We start from the raw sequence: 22,284 nt of genomic DNA, 5'->3' as shown, positions 1-22,284 counted from the left end.
TAACTCGCTAAAAAGGTGAAACGTTTGTATTTGTTTCGTAACGTTTACAAACGTTTGGCTTAAATCACTAAAAAGGAGAAATGTTTGGTTTTGTTTCATAACATTTATAAACGTTTGGCTTATAGCACTAAAAATGTGAAATGTTTGGTTTGTTTCGAACCGTTAGGAAACATTTGGCTTAAATCGCTAAAAAGGTGAAACGTTTGGATTTGCTTCGTAACGTTTATAAACATTTGGTTTTGTTTCGTAATGTTTGCAAACGTTTGGCTTCAATCGCTAAAAAGGGGAAACGTTTGGATTTGTTTCGTAACGTTTGTAAACGTTTGGCTTAAATTGCTAAAAAGGTGAAACGCTTGGATTTTTTCCACAACGTTTGTAAACGTTTGGCTTAAATCGCTAAAAAAGTGAAACGTTTGGATTTGTTTCCTAAAGTTTTAAACGTTTGACTTCAATCGCTAAAAAGGTGAATTTTTTTTATTTGTTTCGTAACGTCTGTAAATTTTTGGCTTAAATCGCAAAAAAGATGAAACGTTTGGATTTGTTTTGTAACGTTATTAAACGTTTGGCTTAAATTGCTAAAAAGGTAAAACGTTTGGATTTGTTTCGTAATGTTTCTAAACGTTTGGCTTATATTGCTAAAAAGGTGAAACATTTGGTTTTGTTTTATAACGTCTGTACTTCAATCGATAAAAAGGTGAAATATTTGGATTTGTTTCGTAATGTTTGTAAACATTTGGCTTAAATTGCTAAAAAGGTGAAACTCTTGGATTTGTTTCGTAATGTTTGTAAACATTTGGCTTAAATCGCTATAAAAAGTTAAACTTTTGGATTTGTTTCGTAACGTTTTAAACGTTAGGTTTTATTTCGTAACGTTTGTAAACGTTTGTCTGAAATTGCCAAAAAGGTAAAACACTTGGATTTGTTTCATAACGTTTGTAAACGTTTGGCTTACATTTCTAAAAAGATGAAATGTTTGTATTTATTTCGTAACGTTTGTAAACTTTTGGCTTAAATTGCTGAAAAGGCGAAACGTTTGTATTTGTTTCTTAACGTTTGTAAACGTTTGGCTTAAATTGCTAAAAAGGTGAAACGTTTGGATTTATTTTGTAACGTATTAAACGTTTGGTTTTGTTTCGTTACGTTTGTAAAGGTTTGGCTTAAATCGCTAGAAAGCTGAAACGTTTGGATTTCTTTCGTAACGTTTATAAACGTTTGGCTTATGTCGCTAAAAAGGTGAAACGTTTGGTTTTGTTACGTAACGTTTGTAAACATTTGGTTTTGTTTTGTAACGTTTGTAAATGTTTGGCTTAAATCGCTAAAAAGGTGAAACGTTCGGATTTGTTTCGTAACGTTTGTTAACATTTGGCTTAAATCGCTAAAAAGGTGAAACGTTTGATTTTATTTCATAACGTTTGTAAACGTTTGGCTTAAATTGCTAAAAAGGGGAAACGTTTGGCTTTGTTTCGTATTGTTTGTAAACGTTACAAAATAAAACCAAACGCTTAAAATGTTACGAAAAAAATCCAAACGTTTCCCATTTTTAGCGATTTAAGCCAAACATATACACATGTTATGAAACAAATCCAAATGTTTCCCCATTTTAGCCATTTAAGCCAAACGTTTACAAAGGTTACGAAACAAATCAAAGTGTTTCACCTTTTTAGCAATTTATGCCAAACGTTTACAAACGTTACGAAACAAAACCAAATATTTCACCTTTTTAGGAATTTAAGCCAAACCTTTACAAACATTACGAAACAAATCCATACGTTTCCCCATTTTAGCGATTTAGGCCAAACGTTTATAAACGTTTTGTTTTATTTCGTAATTTTGTAAACGTTTGGCTTAAATTGCTAAAAAGGTTAAACAATTATATTTGTTTCGTAACAGTTGTAAACATTTGGCTTCAATCGCTAAAAAGGCGAAACATTTGGATTTGTTTCATAGCGTTTGTTAACGTTCGGCTTAAATTGCTAAAACGGTGAAACGCTTGGATTTGTTTCGTAATGTTTTAAACGTTTGGTTTAAATCGCTCAAAAGTGGAAACGTTTGGATTTGTTTAATAACTCTTGTAAACGTTTGTCTTCAATCGCTAAAAATGTGAAACGTTTGGATTTATTTCGTAATGTTTGTAAACGTTCGGCTTAAATATCTAAAAAGGAGAAACGCTTGGATTTGTTTTGTAACGTTTGTAGACGTTTGGCTTAAATCGTTAAAAAGGTCAAACGTTTGGATTTTTTTCGTAACGTTTGTAAACGTTTGGCTTAAATTGCTAAAAAGGTGAAACATTTTGATTTGTTTTGTAGCGTTTGTAAACGTTTGACTTAAATCGCTAAAAAGGGGAAATGTTAGGATTTGTTTCGTAACGTTTGTAAACGTTAGGATTGAATCGCTAAAAAAGTGAAACATTTGGATTTGTTTCGTAATGTTTGTAAACGTTTTGCTAAAATTGCTAAAAAGGAGAAACGTTTCGATTTATTTCGTAACATTTGTAAACGTTTCAGGTAAATCTCAAAAAAGGTGAAACGTTTGGATTTGTTTGTAAACGTTTGGCTTAAATCGCTAAAATGGGGAAACGTTTGGATTTGTTTCGTAGCGTTTTTAAACGGTTAGCTTAAATCGCTAAAAAGGTGAAACACTTGGATTTGTTTCGCAACATTTGTAAATGTTTGGCTTTAATCGCTAAAATGGCGAAATGCTTGGATTTGTTTCGTAACATTTATAAGAGTTTGGGTTAAATCGCTGAAATGGGAAATGTTTGGATTTATTTCGTAACGTTTGTAAACGTTTGGCTTAAATCGCTAAAAATGTGAAACGTTTGGTTTTGTTCCTTAACGATTGTAAACGTTTAGCTTAAATCGCTAAAAATGTGAAACGTTTGGAATTGTATCGGAACGTTCAGAAACGTTTGACATAAATCGCTAAAAAGGTGAACACATGGATTTGTTTCGTAGTGTTTGTAAACATTTAGCTTAAATTTCTAAAAAGATGAACACTTGGATTTGTTTCGTAGTGTTTGTAAATGTTTGGCTTAAATCGCTAAAATGGGGAAATGTTTGAATTTGTTTCGTAACTTTTGTAAACGTTTAGCTTAAATCGCTAAAAAGGTGAAACGTTTGGTTTTGCTTCGCAACGTTTGTAAACATTTGGCTTAAATTGCTAAAAACGGGAAACGCTTGGATTTGTTTTGTAACGTTTTAATCGTTCGGCTTAAATCGCTATATTGGGGAAAGGTTTGAATTTGTTTCGTTATGTTTGTAAAGGTTTTGTTTTGTTTCGTAACGTTCATAAACGTTTGGCTTCAATCTCTAAAAAGGTGAAATGTTTGGATTTGTTTCGTAACGTTTATAAACCCTTGGTTTTGTTTCGTAACGTTCGTTAACATTTGGCTTCAATCGCTAAAAAGGTGAAACGTTTAGATTTGTTTCATAACGTTTGTAAACGTGGCTTAAATTCCTAAAAAGGTGAAACGCTTGAATTCGTTTTGTAATGTTTTTAAACATTTGGCTTAAATTTCTAAAAAACGTAACGTTTTAAACCTTTGGTTTTGTTTCGAAACGTTTGTAAATGTTTTACTTTAATCGCTAATAAGGTGAAACGTTTCGATTTGTTTTGTAACGATTGTAAACGTTTAGCTTAAATCACTAAAAAGGTAAAACATTTGGATTTGTTTTGTAACGTTTGTAAAGGTTTGTAAACGTTTTGCTTAAATTGCTAAAAAGGTGAAACGTTTGGATTTGTTTCGTAATGTTTGTAAACGTTTGGCTTAAATTGCTAAAAAGGGGAAACATTTGGTTTGGTTTCATAACATTTTTAAATGTTTGGCTTCAATCGATAAAATGGTGAAACATTTGGATTTGTTTCACAAAACTTGTAAACGTTTGGCTTAAATTGCTAAAAAGGTGAAATGCTTGGAGTTGTTTCTTAACGTTTCTAAACGTTTGGCTTAAATCGCTAAAAAAAGGTGAAACGATTGGATTTGTTTCGTAACATTTTAAACGTTAGGTTTTGTTTCGTAATGTTTGTAAACGTTTGGTTTAAATTGCTAAAAAGGTAAAACGCTTGGATTTGTTTCGTAAAGTTTATAAACGTTTGGCCTAAATTGCTAAAAAAGGGAAACGTTTGGATTTGTTTTGTAACGTTTTAAACGTTCTGTTTTGTTTCATAACGATTGTAAACTTTTGGCGTAAATCGCTAAATAGGTGAAACATTTGGATTTGTTTCGTCACGTTTGTAAATGTTTGGCTTAAATCGCTAAAAATGTGAAACGTTTGATTTTGTTTCGTAACGTTTGTAAATGTTTGGTTTTGTTTTATAATGTTTGTAAACGTTTGGCTTAAATCGCAAAAAAGGTGAAACATGTGGATTTGTTTCGTAACGCTTATTAACATTTAGCTTTAATCGCTAAAAAGGTGAAACATGTGGATTTGTTTCGTAACGTTTATAAACATTTGGCTTAAATCTCTATAAAGGTGAAACGTTTGGTTTTGTTTCTTAACGTTTGTAAACGTTTGGCTTAAATTTCTAAAAAGGTGAAATGTTTGATTTTGTTTCGTAACGTTTGTAAATGTTTGGCTTACATTTTTAGCAATTTAAGCCAAACGTTTCAAACATTTCCCATTATTAGCGATATAAGCCAAACGTTTACCAACGTTATGAAACAAATCTAAACGTTTCACATTTTTAGCGATTTAAATCAAACGTTGCGGAACAAAACAAAACGTTAAAAACGCTACGAAACAAATCCAAATATTTCACATTTTTGGCTGTTTAAGCCAAACGTTTACAAACGTTACGAAACAAAACAAAATGTTTCACTTTTTTAGCGATTGAAGCCAAACGCTTGGATTTCAAACGTTTGAAACGCTTTGATTTGTTTCGTAACGTTTGTAAACGTTTGGTTTCAATCGCTAAAAAGGTGAAATGTTTGGATTTGTTTCATAACGTTTGTAAACGTTCGGCTTAAATTTTTAAAAAGGCAAAACGCTCTGATTTGTTTTGTAACGTTTGTAAACTATCACGACCCAAATTATTGAGCCGGGCCCGTCGCTAGAGAATGGGAGCGGTAGCTCCGAAACCCGTAGCAAGCCTAAAACTACTAAACAATTTTGCACATAAAAACATAATATCATATATAAAATGTTTTCAAAAAACTCTTTTGGATAAATTAATTATAGATATTAAAATATTATATCAGAATTTACATTCAAAGTAAACTGTCTAAAATCAATCACAAATCTTATACTGACACCTACCGACTAATGCAGCTCTAGGAACTCATACTCTGTGCAAGTCAATCGACTTATGGCACAACAAAGATGGTTTGTCTGATTCGACTGTCTACCGGAAAAACATCAGAGTGAGGGGGTCAGTATTTTGCAAATTATTAAATGTAATTATTAAAATTATAACATCGCATATTCAAAATATAATTCAAGATTTTTCATTTCACAACTATCATACTTAACCTCATCCACGTGACATCGATAGCGAAGCCAACCGATGTATCCTATATGCCTGACATTGATAGTGAAGCCAACTGATGTATCCTATATGACTGATATCGATAGCGAAGCCAACCGATGTATCCTATATGCTTCACATTGATAGCGAAGCAAACCGATGTATCCGATTCAACTCACACAAACCAATCTCATATCTCATATAGACCATAAACATCACTACAAGGTTGATATATAAAAGAAATCAAACATAATAAAATCCTATACAAACAAATCATATAAAGGCGATGTATTTGACAGGAATACTTATCATATATGAAATTAGATTTTATAAATAATACGTGAAAGTAAAATGCAACTCACCGGAATTGCTAACCCAAAAACCGCAACGTTATCAATCGATCACGCAGGTTCCATGCGTCGTTCGATCTCGTAGCTATTCCAGCTCGTCGGCCTGGTAGCTCGTCGGTACGTCAATCACCTATTCAAGACACTTATACGTTTAATTAATAAACGTAAACTCCACGCCGAAACCCTAAGTTACAAACTTAGGTTAACACGATCTTATTCTAAGTACGTCTTTTACCTTTGATCGTTTTCTTATACTTTGTCGAGACACTTGTTATATTTCCTATTTATCGATTTCCAATCATAGGTTCCTTATACATCGAAACCCTAATCGTACACTACATGTTCGATATCCAAATTGCATATTTTCGGGGTCCATGTTTCCTTTTTAATGCCGGACACTCCTAATGTTGGAAAGTAGGTCGTAACGGGGCGAAAATATCCAAGCAGGCACATTTGTTGGCTGTGCGAGCGCAGAAAAGGCCCTGTGCGTTCCCACAGCCTTGTGTGCGCTCGCACACCTTGGTGTGCTATTGCACACCATGTTGTGCATACGCACAGCCCTAGAATCCATTTCCAGGCCGCTCCGACATCCCTACACGCACAAAACATCCTTTTACACAGTACCCGCATTTTAGTTTTTTCCGAAAATACCACCAGCGACCTAGTTACGCTGAAATCGATCTAAATGTAAAGTGAATATACAATACATCCCTTAATTCATCGATTTCAGCTCTAAAACTTTACCTCTTACCTTGATTCGAAGCTTAGAGATGATAGAGAATCAAATCCTTTATCAATCAGCGCGAGAATTACTCGATTCGCGCGAGAAACGGCGAAACGTCGGTGGATCAAAATGATCGTCATTTTCCTTTCTTTTTCTTTCTTCTGTAAGCTTCCACCCTAATCCTAAATCATCTGATTCATTTTATTCTCATATATATATAGTTTCGCTAATTAGCCACTTTAGTCCTTAATTTCTTTAACTTAAACCATTTCTCTTTCAAACTTATTCTTTTAACCAAACGGATAATTATTCACTTTAACTCAATTACGTACGTATTATTTATATACAATAAATAATACGACTCCAAGGATTTACATTTTTCTGTCATCTTCTGAATGATTTATTTTATATATATATATATATATATATATATATATAATGGCTAATTGTGTTATGTTGATTTGGATTGATTTATGGCTATTAGGTTGCTTTGGTTTTGATAAGATTGATGAATGAACTTAGTTTCAGAAACATAAAAATGGTGAATTGGTTGTTTAAGGTTGGCGGGTTTCTTTTGTTTTGAAAGGAGGAAGATGGTGAAAAGACTCCTTTGATCACTCAATTGTTTTGCCTAAATCAAATAAATTCCTTAAGTTAAACTTTACCTATTGATTTGATAATACCTTGGATTTCGTTATAATTTATAAGTGATACTTGTAAACGATATTTTTATAATCTAAATTAACATAATTACTCGGGTAATTTTGTTATGTTTCGAGTTGGTAAAACAATTGGCTAAATTATAATTTAGCCCTTAAACTTAATTTATAACTTGTTTAAGTGGATTTTGATTAATAGCTTAGTATTTGGTTTTGATTATAAACAAAAGGGATTAAATTGATTTTAAATATCTTTTTGGCAAAAGTACAGTTTAGTGCCTGATTGGCTAAAGTACAATTTAGTCCCTAAAACTTTTATTCACTTAAAATGACTAAGTTTTGATTTGTAACTTGGGTTACTTAGAATTGAAGTTATTGAGTTCCGCTTTTTAAATGGATTTTATTTTGTTAAATTGTTTTATGTATATAAACTCGGGTTTATATGTGATAAACGTTTTGAGTCGGATTAGACTTGGGTCATCCGACAAGTGAAGTTAGCTTGGCAGTTAGTGATAACTCGGCTAACCCACTATTTGGAAATTATTTATTATTTAAAGTTATTAAATAATATTTATATATTGGATTTTAAGCGAGAACTCAATAGACTTATATTAATTGGGCTTATTTACCTTTTGGATATATTTGTGTTACTTTGGATTGTTTATTTACTACGTGTTAATTGTGCTAGTCTTATGTGGTGTCTAGTACTCTCTAGAGTTAGGGTCTGTTTTAAATAATTATTTTATTTTGTCTAGACTCGTCTATTGTTCGTGCTTCAGAGGCGAACCAGAGTTAGTTGCTTGCCGGTATTTCACGCGGATTAGCAAGCAGTGAGTTTATATTTACTATTTACCGCTTTATTAAGTAAATTGTTATTTTAATATTAAATATATATACTGTACGTATATTTCGAACTGTTTTTATATTATGGCTCTTAGTTGGAACATGCTACCTAATGGGCATCATTAGGACTGCGTGCGCACCGGTATTGATCTGGGTAAGGTATATATGGAAATGTGGTAACTCGGTGTGAGCATAGCTCTCGGGACCAGGTAGAGTAACTCGGTGTAGCTCAGCTCTCGGGACTCTGGTATAAGTGTGGTCAGTGGTAACTCGGTGTAGCTCAGCTCTCGGGACCAGACCTATTGGATTATGATTATTATTTAGAATTGTGGATTAGGGTTCCAACTATTATCTGTAATATCGTTATTAAATGTTTTAAACGTTTTAAAGGTTTTCCACTTAATAAATGTAAATAGTGGTATGAACTCATCTCAGTATATCTGACCCCGTTGTTTTCCCAATTTTTCCCAGGGTTATGATCTGAGAGAGTCTGGTGATCTCCGCATTTACTTTTCCTCGGAGGTTCCATTTATTTTGATAAACTGTCAAATTATTTTATTCTTAGACCGCAGTAGTTGACTAGACGTCTTTATTATTGTTACAGTTGTTTGTCGGATTGGTCTGACTGGTTATATTGCTCTGGCATGTTATGTATTTATTTCGGAGTATTTACGTTATGACTATTTTAGACTCAGAATTGAATAAGCATGTTATATTAATTGTTGTATATTATATCTGCTAGATTTAGGCTGAAGTCTCGGTTGCCCCCGAGCATTGGTTTTCTGCAGGTTTGTGTGTTTATGTGTTAAATGAAAGGCTAGCTATGGGTTTCGGTACTACATTACCCATACCCTAGCGCCGGTCGCGATTCATGAAAATGGGTCGTGACAAACTTGGTATCAGAGCTTTGGTTTCAAACCAAGGCCATTGCTTGCTATGTGTTTACTCTGTTAAGTATGGTTGTGTCTTAGGAACTACTGCGGATATAGGATTCTGTCATGTCTTTAAAAACGTCATCTTTTGATTTTAAAAACATTCTGCCTACACCAATAGGATTGCGTCGAGTCAGTCATTGTATGTTGATTTGATGCCGTTAAATGTTAATTTTATTTCACTTGGGTGAATAGTTTTTGCTGTTGATTTCTTGGGGAATCCTATATGTTGCTTGTTTTGTTCATACTTGGGTATGAAATATCTGTGTATTTAAATTGTTCTTGTTCAATCCTTAGGATATGAACAACGCTATTCGTACTCGTGCTCGTGCTGCGGCAGAGCAAGAAGCTGTGGCTGATGATGCGATTTCCATGGAAGTCGATCAGAACGTACCACCAGTTCAGGCTAATGCTGGACGGGGTCGAGGTGGAGGTGCTGGCAGAGGTAGAGGTGCTGGTAGAGGCAGAGGAGCTGGTGCTGGTAGAGGTGGAGCTAGAGGACGCGGTGCAGCAGGTGTTCAGGCACCGAATGTGCAGCAGGCACCAGAGGTGCAACAAGCACCAAATATGCAAGCGTTCGACTTCACTACCTTCTTGGCTGGCGTCGTCGAGATGCAGAACAATCAGGCTCTACTGCAGAATCAGTGTAATATACTGGGTCAGTTAACGCAGCAACAGCAACCTCAGGTTGGTGCTGTAGCTGGTATTGGTGGACTTGCTGTTGTCGGTCATATTCCAACAGACAGAGAGTTGGTGATGACCTACTTGAAGTTGAATCCGACTTCTTTTGATAGTACTGGGGATGCTCTTGACTTTTTGGAGGAATTTGAGTACAACAGTCAGAGGATTCAAGCTTCTGATCGTCAATTAATGATGCTTGTGGAGATGTCGCTGAAGGGTCCAGCTAAGGACTGGTATCGCGATAACATCAGACCAGTTATGGATACCTTGTCTTGGGCTGGTTTTGTGATCAGGTTCAGAGGTTACTATCTACCCTTCTCTGTTACTGAGAGTTTCAGAGAAAAGCTGCTAAATTTGAAGAAGGGGGATAGATCAGTGACAGACTACACTACTGAGTTTGTACGTTTGGGGCGGTTTGCTACAGATCTACAGGGTGATCAAGAGCGAGTGAACGACCGTTATGTTAGGGGTTTAGGCTCGGAGTTTCTCCCTTTGCTGATAGGGACAAACATGGAGTTTGCCCAGTTAGTGGATAGTGCGCGACGGATGGAGAATTCGATGGTTCAGTTTGGAACTATCTCTGACCCTTTCCAAAATCAAAAGGGAAAGAGTGATCTTCCTAGTGGGGGGCAACAGGCCCCAGTGCAGCATAGTAGTGGGAATTTCTACAGTGGCTCTTCTCAGGCCAACAGGGGGAGTCGACGGACTCACAACAAAGGGAGGCATAGTGCTAGGAGTACTCCGTACAGCTCTAGCAGCGGTGGGAGTAACCGTGGTTCAGGACGCGGGTACAGTGGTGGATCGAACATTCCGTTCTGCCAGAATTGCAGACGTAGGCATTATGGTCAGTGCCAGTTAGCTCCTGGAGGTTGTTTCACTTGTGGCCAGCCGGGTCATTTTTCTAGGGAGTGTCCGACATCTGGGCAGCAGATGTCTAACTCCAGTGTGGCGCAGTCATCTTATCAGCAGCAGAGACCTGCGTTTACACAGTCTGTAGGGTACTCTCAACCTGCAGCATCTTTTGGTGGCCAGCGGGGCCGTGGTTCTGGTGGCAGAGGTTTTGGTGGCCGTGGTAACGGCGGTAGAGGTTCCAACGGTTATGGTACCGGACAGAGTTCGCAGCAGCAGCCGCAGGGTCAGGCCAGAGTGTTCGCACTTACTCCTCAGGATGCGCGTGCATCAAATGCGGTGGTGCAAGGTACCATTCCGATTTCTTTTATAGATGCTTTAGTGTTATTTGATGCGGGTGCAACCCATTCGTTTGTATCTACATGTTTTGCTGGGAAATTGGGTATGGCACCATCTGTTTTGAGTTAACCTCTAGCTGTGTCTACACCTATGTCTGAAGGTGTAGTAGTGGACGTTGTTTATCCTTCGTGTCCAGTGGTTATTCAGGGTAGAGAATTATGTACTGATTTGATTGTACTTGACGTTCTTTCTTTTGATGTTATCTTGGGGATGGACTGGTTGTCACGCCATTATGCTTCTATTGACTGTCGAGGGAAGTCAGTCGAGTTCAGGATTCCAGGTGATCTACCTTTTTCCTTTCAGGGAGAAAAGGCAGAGACACCTAAGAATCTGATTTCCGCCATCAAGGCGAAGCGGATGTTAGGCAAGGGTTGCCAGGGTTTTCTTGCTGTGGTTCGTGATTTGGAGACTAGTAGTGGTGATATGCATAGTGTTCCGATAGTGAATGAGTTCACTGATGTGTTTCCAGAGGAATTGCCTGGATTACCACCTGATCGTGATATTGAGTTTTGCATTGATGTGGTTTCTGGTACAGCTCCGATTTCGATACCGCCGTATCGGATGGCTCATGCAGAGCTGAAGGAGTTGAAGGACCAGTTACAAGAGTTGTTGGATAGCGGGTTCATCAGACCGAGTACTTCTCCGTGGGGTGCTCCAGTTCTGTTTGTAAAGAAGAAAGACGGTTCCTTTCGGCTGTGTATCGACTACAGACAGTTGAATAAGGCTACTGTCAAGAACAGATATCCTCTTCCTCGCATCGATGATCTGTTTGACCAGTTGCAGGGTGCGAAGTGTTTTTCCAAGATTGATTTGAGGTCTGGGTATCATCAGCTACGGATCCGTGATGCAGATGTGCCTAAGACTGCTTTTCGGACTCATTATGGACATTTTGAGTTTCTGGTTATGTCCTTTGGTCTGACGAACGCACCAGCAGCGTTTATGGATATGATGAACAGAGTGTTCAAGCCGTTTTTGGATCAATTTGTTATCGTCTTCATTGATGAAATTTTGATCTATTCTCTGAGTGAGGAGGAGCATGCTTACCATTTGAGGACTATACTACAGACGTTGCGTGAGCATCAGTTGTATGCTAAGTTCTCAAAATGTGAGTTCTGGTTGGATCAGGTTACCTTTCTAGGACACGTGGTGTCGAAAGATGGGATCAAGGTTGATCCGAAGAAGATTGAGGCGGTCATGGATTGGCAAAGGCCAAGGTCAGTTACCGAGATTAGAAGTTTTCTGGGTTTAGCTGGCTACTATCGTCGGTTCGTGCAAGATTTCTCCAGAATATCTGCACCTTTGACTAAACTGACACAGAAGGGTGTCAAGTTTGAGTGGACTGACAAGTGCGAGGCGAGCTTTGAGAAGCTCAAAGAGATTTTGACTACAGCTCCGGTTTTGGCATTGCCTTCTGGCATTGATGGGTTCACAGTGTATTGTGATGCGTCTCGGATTGGTTTGGGTTGCGTTCTGATGCAACATGGACAGGTGATTGCCTATGCTTCCAGACAGTTGAAGAAGCATGAGGTGAATTACCCTACTCATGATTTAGAGTTGGCAGCTGTGGTTTTTGCGCTGAAAATCTGGAGGCATTATTTGTATGGTGCTACTTGTGAGATTTTCACTGATCATAAGAGTCTGAAATATATCTTTGATCAGAGAGAATTGAACTTGAGGCAGAGGAGGTGGCTAGAGTTGCTGAAAGACTACGACTGTACCATTCAATACCATCCTGGTAAGGCTAATGTGGTAGCCGATGCGTTGAGTCGCAAGTCTTCGGGCAGCTTGGCTCATATTTATGAGATTGGGCGTAGACCCATGGTTAGAGAGTGGCACAGTTTGATAGTTTCGGGCTATGGTTTACAGATTTCTCAGGCTGGTTGTTTGTTAGCACAGTTACAAGTGCAACCTGTTTTGATTGATCGGATCAAAGCTTTACAAGCTGAGGATCCACAGTTGAAACGGATTATTGAGGAGGTTCAGCAGGATGGGAATTCTGAGTTTACTTTTGTGGATGGAGTTCTGAGACATGGTTCGAGATTGTGTGTTCCGGATTCAGATGGTTTGAGAGACCAGATTCTGGAAGAAGCGCACAAGTCTGCTTATAGTGTTCATCCGGGTTCTACTAAGATGTACCATGATCTTAAAGGTACCTACTGGTGGAGCGGGATGAAGAAGGATGTCGCTGAGTATGTTTCTAAGTGCCTGACTTGCCAGCAGGTGAAGCTGGAGCATCAGAGACCTTTTGGCTATCTGCAGCCACTACCTATTCCAGAGTGGAAGTGGGAGCGGATTGCTATGGATTTTGTGGTTGGTTTGCCACATACTCGACAGGGGTACGATTCCATTTGGGTTATAGTTGACCGTATGACCAAGTCAGCTCATTTCCTTCCGATTAAGGTTTCGTATACCGCTTCGAGGTTGGCTCAGTTGTACATCGACAGGATTGTCAGTCTGCATGGTGTACCGGTTTCTATTGTTTCAGACAGAGGTTCTGTGTTTACTTCGAGGTTCTGGAAAGCGTTACAGGAATCCTTGGGTTCTCGGTTGGATTTCAGTACAGCTTTTCACCCTCAGACTGACGGTCAGTCTGAGAGGACTATTCAGACGTTGGAGGATATGCTCAGGATGTGTGTTCTCGATTTTCAGGGTAGCTGGGATACTCATTTGCCGTTGATTGAGTTTTCTTATAACAACAGTTACCACGCGAGTATCGAGATGGCGCCGTATGAGGCTTTGTACGGGCGCAAGTGTAGATCTCCTATCTGTTGGGAGGAGGTCGGAGAGCGTAAACTCTCGGGAGCGGAGATTATTCAGATTACCTCAGAGAAGGTACCGTTGATTAAGCGGAGGTTAGAGACTGCTTTTAGTCGGCATAAGAGTTATGCTGATCCGAAGAGGAAAGACATTGAGTTCCAGGTTGGTGATTTCGTATTTCTTCGGGTTTCGCCTATGAAAGGCGTGGTTCGTTTTGGTGTCAAGGGAAAGTTGGCACCGAGGTATGTTGGTCCTTATGAGATTTCGGAGAGGATTGGAGCTGTGGCTTATCGTCTGGTTCTACCGCCAGACATGTCGTTAGTACATCCGGTGTTTCACGTTTCTATGTTGAGAAAGTGCGTTTCTGATCCTTCGCACGTGATTGTACCCCAGAGTGTTGAGATTGACCAGGAGCTGTCCTATGAGGAGCAGCCATTTGAGATTGTTGATACGCAAGTGCGTAAATTGCGGAACAAGGAGATTCCGATGGTCAAAGTTCTCTGGCGCAATCATTCTGTAGAGGAGTGTACTTGGGAGACCGAGTTGGATATGCGGAGTCGCTATCCTTTTCTTTTTCTGTGAGGTACGATATCTTGATTTATGTGACTTTTATAGTTTATACTTGTGTTACGTGTTATTCTGATGTGTTTTTACTTACCGTGTTAAATTCGAGGACGAATTTTTAATTAGTTGGGGAGAATGTAATATCCCGTAAAATTTTGAATTTATTTTGTTAATTTCCGACGTGGTTCCGGATGTGTTTTGAGGGGTATTTGTAGTTTCGTAAATTATTGTGGTTCGATTCATCTTTGGTTCGGTTTTAAAAAAAAAATATTCCTTCTTTGGGTTGTGGTTCAACCGAAGTGGTTGAACCACTTTCGTTTGACTCAGGTCTCAATTGAGACCTGAGAAAAATGTTGATTCTCGTTCGAGAATCCAAGGATTCTCGAACGAGAATCCATCTGCAGGCCTGGTCTCGTTCGAGACCAGGCCATTCTCGTGAACCCTCCCATCAGGCCCACTTCCAACCTGTTTTCGACCTACTTCCTCTCGTTATATCAGCTCGACTTCTAAACAGAAAATCTTCACCACTCATCACTGAAACCCTAGCCGTTTTCCTCTTGTTATTTCGCTGTATATCAAAGCTGTTATCATCTTCCAAAGATCGCTGTTCGGTAAGTTTTCTAGTTCTTTTGATTTCCAGATTTTGCTCTTGAACGACTTTCAGTTAATTGAGTCGTTCTCATTCGTTTCTAGGTCGAAATCAAAACCGTTTGATCTCAGACGTTCTAGACTCAATTCCCTACGTTTCTCTATCTCGGTTTTGCTAAACGGTACGTAATCGATCTCGTTTCAATCGCCGTACGGTTTCCGTTTTAAAGCTTTATATTTTCTGTTTTAGTTTTCTGGTTTCTGCCGAACCATTTTGCTTTCCTTTGGCCATGGATTTGATTGTTGGCTTATATATCTCTTGAGTTATTTGTTAGTTTATGATTTCGTGGAGTTATCAATCCATTTTCCATTTTCGTATTGAGAGTTTGGGGTCGGCAGTAAACGTTTGTTTTGTTCTTCGTGTTTGATGATTATGGGTGTGTAGCAATTGTGTTATGTTGATTTGGATTGATTTATGGCTATTAGGTTGCTTTGGTTTTGATAAGATTGATGAATGAACTTAGTTTCAGAAACATAAAAATGGTGAATTGGTTGTTTAAGGTTGGCGGGTTTCTTTTGTTTTGAAAGGAGGAAGATGGTGAAAAGACTCCTTTGATCACTCAATTGTTTTGCCTAAATCAAATAAATTCCTTAAGTTAAACTTTACCTATTGATTTGATAATACCTTGGATTTCGTTATAATTTATAAGTGATACTTGTAAACGATATTTTTATAATCTAAATTAACATAATTACTCGGGTAATTTTGTTATGTTTCGAGTTGGTAAAAAATTTGGCTAAATTACAATTTAGCCCTTAAACTTAATTTATAACTTGTTTAAGTGGATTTTGATTAATAGCTTAGTATTTGGTTTTGATTATAAACAAAAGGGATTAAATTGATTTTAAATATCTTTTTGGCAAAAGTACAGTTTAGTGCCTGATTGGCTAAAGTACAATTTAGTCCCTAAAACTTTTATTCACTTAAAATGACTAAGTTTTGATTTGTAACTTGGGTTACTTAGAATTGAAGTTATTGAGTTCCGCTTTTTAAATGGATTTTATTTTGTTAAATTGTTTTATGTATATAAACTCGGGTTTATATTTGATAAACGTTTTGAGTCGGATTAGACTTGGGTCATCCGACAAGTGAAGTTAGCTTGGCAGTTAGTGATAACTCGGCTAACCCACTATTTGGAAATTATTTATTATTTAAAGTTATTAAATAATATTTATATATTGGATTTTAAGCGGGAACTCAATAGACTTATATTAATTGGGCTTATTTACCTTTTGGATATATTTGTGTTACTTTGGATTGTTTATTTACTACGTGTTAATTGTGCTAGTCTTATGTGGTGTCTAGTACTCTCTAGAGTTAGGGTCTGTTTTTAATAATTATTTTATTTTGTCTAGACTCGTCTACTGTTCGTGCTTCAGAGGCGAACCAGAGTTAGTTGCTTGCCGGTATTTCACGCGGATTAGCAAGCAGTGAGTTTATATTTACTATTTACCGCTTTATTAAGTAAATTGTTATTTTAATATTAAATATATATACTGTACGTATATTTCGAACTGTTTTTATATTATGGCTCTTAGTTGGAACATGCTACCTAATGGGCATCATTAGGACTGCATGCGCACCGGTATTGATCTGGGTAAGGTATATATGGAAATGTGGTAACTCGGTGTGAGCATAGCTCTCGGGACCAGGTAGAGTAACTCGGTGTAGCTCAGCTCTCGGGACTCTCGTATAAGTGTGGTCAGTGGTAACTCGGTGTAGCTCAGCTCTCGGGACCAGACCTATTGGATTATGATTATTATTTAGAATTGTGGATTAGGGTTCCAACTATTATCTGTAATATCGTTATTAAATGTTTTAAACGTTTTAAAGGTTTTCCACTTAATAAAAGTAAATAGTGGTATGAACTCATCTCAGTATATCTGACCCCGTTGTTTTCCCAATTTTTCCCAGGGTTATGATCTGAGAGAGTCTGGTGATCTCCGCATTTACTTTTCCTCGGAGGTTCCATTTATTTTGATAAACTGTCAAACTATTTTATTCTTAGACCGCAGTAGTTGACTAGACGTCTTTATTATTGTTATAGTTGTTTGTCGGATTGGTCTGACTGGTTATATTGCTCTGGCATGTTATGTATTTATTTCGGATTATTTACGTTATGACTATTTTAGACTCAGAATTGAATACGCATGTTATATTAATTGTTGTATATTATATCTGCTAGATTTAGGCTGAAGTCTCGGTTGCCCCCGAGCATTGGTTTTCTGCAGGTTTGTGTGTTTATGTGTTAAATGAAAGGCTAGCTACGGGTTTCGGTACTACATTACCCATACCCTAGCGCCGGTCGCGATTCATGAAAATGGGTCGTGACAGAAACATTTGGATTTGCTTCGTAACGTTTGTAGACGTTTGGTTAATGTCTTTAAAAAGGTTAAACGTTTGGATTTGTTTGTAACCTTTGTAAACGTTTGGCTTAAATCGCTAAAATGGGGAAACGTTTCGATTTGTATCGTAATGTTTGTAAACGTTTGGTTTAAATCGCTAAAAAGGTGAAACATTTGGATTTATTTCGTAGCGTTTGTAAATGTTTGGCTTGAATCGCTAAAATGGGGAAACACTTGGATTTGTTTCATAACGTTTGTAAACGTTTGGCTTGAATCGCTAAAATGGGGAAAGGCTTGGATTTGTTTCGTAAGGTTTGTAAACGTTTGGCTTTAATCGCTAAAAGGGGAAACATTTGGATTTGTTTCGTAACGTTTGTAAACGTTTGGCTTAAATCGCTAAAAAGGTGAAACCATTGGATTTGTTTGGTAACATTTACAAACATTTGGCTTAAATCGCTAAAAAGGTAAAATGTTATGTTTTGTTTCCAAACGTTTATTAATGTTTGGCTTAAATCGCTAAAAATTGGAAACGTTTGGTTTTGTTTCGTAATGCTTGTAAACGTTTTGCTTAAATTGCTAAAAAGGTGAAACACTTGAATTTGTTTCGTAACACTTGTACACGTTTGGCTTAAATTTTTAAAATGGGAAAACATTTAAATTTTTTTCGTAATGTTTATAAACGTTTGGACTAAATTGCCAAAATGGGGAAACGTTTGGATTTGTTTTGTAATGTTTGTAAACGTTTGGCTTAAATCGCTAAAAAGGGGAAACGTTTGGATTTGTTTCGTAACGTTTGTAAACGTTTGGCTTAAATTGCTAAAATGGGGAATTGTTTGGATTTGTTTCGTAACGTTTTTAAACGTTTGTCTTCAATCGTTAAAAAGGTGAACGATTTGATTTGTTTCGTAATGTTTGTACTCGTTTGGTTTAAATTGCTAAAAAGGTGAAACGTTTGAATTTATTTCGCAGGGTTTGTACACGTTTGGGTTAAATCGCTAACATAGGGAAACGATTGGATTTGTTTCCTAAAGTTTATAAACGTTTGGCTTAAATCGCTAAAAAGGTGAAACGTTTGGTTTTGTTTCACAACATTTGTAAACGTTTGGCTTAAATTGCTAAAAAGGTGAAACACTAGGATTTGTTTTGTAACGTTTTAAACGTTTGGCTTAAATCGATAAAATGGGTAAACGTTTGGATTTATTTTGTAACGTTTTTAAACGTTTGGCTTAAATCGCTAAAAAGATGAAATGTTTGGTTTTGTTTCGTAACGTTTGTAAACGTTTGGCTTAAATCGCTAAAAAGGTTAAACATTTAGATTTGTTTCGTAACGTTTATAAACGTTTGGTTTTGTTTCGAAATGTTCGTAAACGTTTGGCTTCTGTCGCTAAAAAGATGAAATGTTCGGATTTGTTTCGTAATGTTTGTAAATGTTTGGTTTAAATTGCTAAAAAGGTGAAACACTTTTATTTGTTTCGTAACGTTTGTAAACGTTTGGCTTGAATCGCTAAAAAAGGGAAACGTTTGGATTCGTTTTGTAACGTTTCTAAACGTTTGGCTTAAATTGCTAAAAAGATGAAATGCTTGGATTTGTTTCGTAACGTTTGTAAACATTTGGCTTAAATCGCTAAAAAGGTGAAACGTTTGGATTTGTTTCGTAACGTTTGGCTTAAATTGCTAAAAAAGGGAAACGTTTGGATTTGTTTTGTAATGTTTGTAAACGTTTGGATTAAATTGCTGAAAAGGTGAAACGTTTGGTTTTGTTTCATAACGTTTTTTAACGTTTGGCTTCGATCGATAAAAAGGTGAAACGTTTGGATTTATTTCGTTACTTTTGGAAATGTTTGGCTTAATTTCCTAATAAGGTGAAACACTTGGATTCTTTTCGTAACATTTGTAAACATTTGGCATAAATCGCTAAAAACGTAACGTAATAAACGTTTGGTTTTATTTCGTAACGTTTATAAACGTTTAACTTCAATCGCTAAAAAGGTGAAACGTTTGAATTTGTTTCGTAACGATAGTAAACGTTTGGCTTGAATCATTAAAAAGGGGAAACGTTTTGATTTGCTTTGTAACGTTTGTAAACGTTTGGTTTAAATTGCTAAAAAGGGGAAACATTTGGATTTGTTTTATAATGTTTATAAACGTTTTGCTTAAATTGCTAAAAAGGTGAAACGTTTCGTTTTGTTTCATAACGTTTTTAAACGTTTGGCCTCACTCGATAAAATTGTGAAACGTTTGGATTTGTTTCGTAACGTTTATAAACGTTTGTCTTAAATTGCTAAAAAGGTGAAACGCTTGGATTTGTTTCGTTACGTTTGTAAATGTTTGGCTTAAATCGCTAAAAAAAGTGCAACGATTCGATTTGTTTCGTAACGTTTTAAACGTTAGGTTTCTTTTCGTAATGTTTGTAAGCGTTTGGCTTAAATTGCTAAAAATGTAAAACGCATGGATTTGTTTCGTAACGTTTGTAAACGTTTGGCTTAAATTTCAAAAAAGGTGAAGTGTTTGGATTTGTTTTGAAACATTTTCAATGTTTCGTTTTGTTTCGTAATGTTTGTAAACGTTTGGCTTCAATCGCTAAAAGGTGAAACGTTTGGCTTAAATCGCTAAAAAGGTGAAACGTTTGGATTTGTTTCCTAACATTTGTAAACATTTGGCTTCAATTCCTTAGAAGTTTAAACGTTTGCATTTGTTTCATAATATTTGTAAACGTTCGGCTTTAATTTCTAAAAGGGGAAACTCTTGGATTTAATTTTGTAACCTTCGTAAATCTTTGGCTTAATTCACTAAAAAGGTGAAACGTTTGGATTTGTTTCGTAATTTTTGTAAACAGTTGGCTGAAATCACTAAAAACATGAAACGTTTGCATTTGTTTCGTAACGTTTGTAAACGTTTGGTTGCAATCAAGAAAAAGGTGAAACATTTAGATTTGTTTCATAACGTTTGTAAACGTTCGGTTTAAATTGCTAAAAAGGTGAAACACTTGGATTTGTTTCGAAACGTTTGTAATGTTTGGATAAATCGCTAAAAATGTGAAACATTTGGATTTGTTTCGTAAAGTTTTTAAACGTTTGGGTTAAATTGCTTAAAAGCGGAAACGTTTGTATTTGCTTCGTAATGTTTGTAAAGTTTTGGATAAACTGGCTAAAAAGGTTAAACGTTTGGATTTATTTGTAACCTTTGTAAATGTTTGGCTTAAATCGCTAAAATGGGGAAACGTTTGGATTTGTATCGTAAGGTTTGTAAATGTTTGGCTTAAATCGCTAAAAAAAGTGCAACGATTCGATTTGTTTCGTAACATTTTAAACGTTAGGTTTCTTTTCGCAATGTTTGTAAGCGTTTGGCTTAAATTGCTAAAAATGTAAAACGCATGGATTTGTTTCGTAATGTTTGTAAATGTTTGGCTTAAATTTCAAAAAAGGTGAAGTGTTTGGATTTGTTTTGAAACATTTTCAATGTTTCGTTTTGTTTCGTAATGTTTGTAAACGTTTGGCTTAAATCGCTAAAAGGTGAAACGTTTGGCTTAAATCGCTAAAAAGGTGAAACGTTTGGATTTGTTTCCTAACGTTTGTAAACATTTGGCTTCAATTCCTTAGAAGTTTAAACGTTTGCATTTGTTTCATAATGTTTGTAAACGTTCGGCTTTAATTTCTAAAAGGGGAAACTCTTAGATTTAATGTTGTAACCTTCGTAAATCTTTGGCTTAATTCACTAAAAAGGTGAAACGTTTGGATTTGTTTCGTAATTTTTGTAAACGGTTGGCTGAAATCACTAAAAACATGAAACGTTTGCATTTGTTTCGTAACGTTTGTAAACGTTTGGTTGCAATCAAGAAAAAGGTGAAACATTTAGATTTGTTTCATAACGTTTGTAAACGTTCGGCTTAAATTGCTAAAAAGGTGAAACGCTTGGATTTGTTTCGAAACGTTTGTAATGTTTGGATAAATCGCTAAAAATGTGAAACATTTGGATTTGTTTCGTAAAGTTTTTAAACGTTTGGGTTAAATTGCTTAAAAGCGGAAACGTTTGTATTTGCTTCGTAATGTTTGTAAAGGTTTGGATAAAGTCGCTAAAAAGGTTAAACGTTTGGATTTATTTGTAACCTTTGTAAATGTTTGGCTTAAATCGCTAAAATGGGGAAACGTTTGGATTTGTATCGTAAGGTTTGTAAACGTTTCGCTTAAATCGCTAAAAATGTGAAACGTTTGGATATGTTTCGTAGCGTTTGTAAACATATGGCTTGAATCGCTAAAATGGGAAAACGCTTGGATTTGTTTCGTAACGTTTGTAAACGTTTGGCTTGAATCGCTAAAATGGGGAAACGCTTGGATTTGTTTCGTAACGTTTATAAACGTTTGTCTTTAATCGCTAAAAGTGGAAACATTTGGATTTGTTTCGTAATGTTTGTAAACGTTTGGCTTAAATCGCAAAAGATGCAAAATGTTTGGTTTTGTTCCGTAACGTTTGTAAACGTTTGCCTTAAATCGCTAAAAAAGGTAAAACCACTGGATTTGTTTGGTAACGTTTACAAACGTTTAGCTTAAATCGCTAAAAAGGTGAAATGTTTGGTTTTGTTTCGAAACGTTTATTAACGTTTGGCTTAAATCACTAAAAATGGGAAACATTTGATTTTGTTTCGTAACGTTTGTAAACGTTTGGCTTAAATTGCTAAAAAGGTGAAACGCTTGGATTTGTTTCGTAACGCTTGTACACGTTTGGCTTAAATTGTTAAAATGGGGAAACTTTTGGATTTGTTTTGTAATGTTTGTAAACGTTTGGCTTAATCGCTAAAAAGGGGAAACGTTTGGATTTGTTTCGTAACTTTTGTAAACGTTTGGCTTAAAATTCTAAAAAGGTGAAACGATTTGATTTGTTTTGTAACGTTTGTAAACGTTTGGCTTAAATCGCTAAAAAAGGGAAACGTTTGGATTCGTTTCGTAACATTTGTAAACGTTTGGCTTAAATCGCTAAAAAGGTGAAAATCTTGGATTTGTTTCGTAACGTTTGTAAATGTTTGGCTTAAATCGCTAAAAAGGTGGAATGTTTGGATTTGTATTGTAACGTTT

General features: G+C 36.3%; 1 protein-coding gene across 1 annotated transcript in view; it reads left to right on the top strand.

The window, feature by feature from the left end:
* LOC130015005 (uncharacterized) overlaps window positions 1–22,284 on the top strand; it is a 30,011-nt gene that overhangs the window by 1,904 nt on the left and 5,823 nt on the right. Inside the window, exons 3-7 of the mRNA XM_056104333.1 lie at window positions 13,078–13,396; window positions 13,430–13,678; window positions 13,748–13,907; window positions 13,980–13,996; window positions 14,051–14,209. Of these exons, the coding sequence (XP_055960308.1) occupies window positions 13,078–13,396; window positions 13,430–13,678; window positions 13,748–13,907; window positions 13,980–13,996; window positions 14,051–14,209 (904 nt within the window). The remainder of the gene's footprint in view (window positions 1–13,077; window positions 13,397–13,429; window positions 13,679–13,747; window positions 13,908–13,979; window positions 13,997–14,050; window positions 14,210–22,284) is intronic.

The sequence above is a fragment of the Mercurialis annua genome, linkage group LG1-X (assembly GCF_937616625.2).
Source record: "Mercurialis annua linkage group LG1-X, ddMerAnnu1.2, whole genome shotgun sequence".
In the NCBI taxonomy this organism is placed as follows: domain Eukaryota; kingdom Viridiplantae; phylum Streptophyta; class Magnoliopsida; order Malpighiales; family Euphorbiaceae; genus Mercurialis; species Mercurialis annua.
This window is presented reverse-complemented; position numbering and strand designations above follow the sequence as displayed.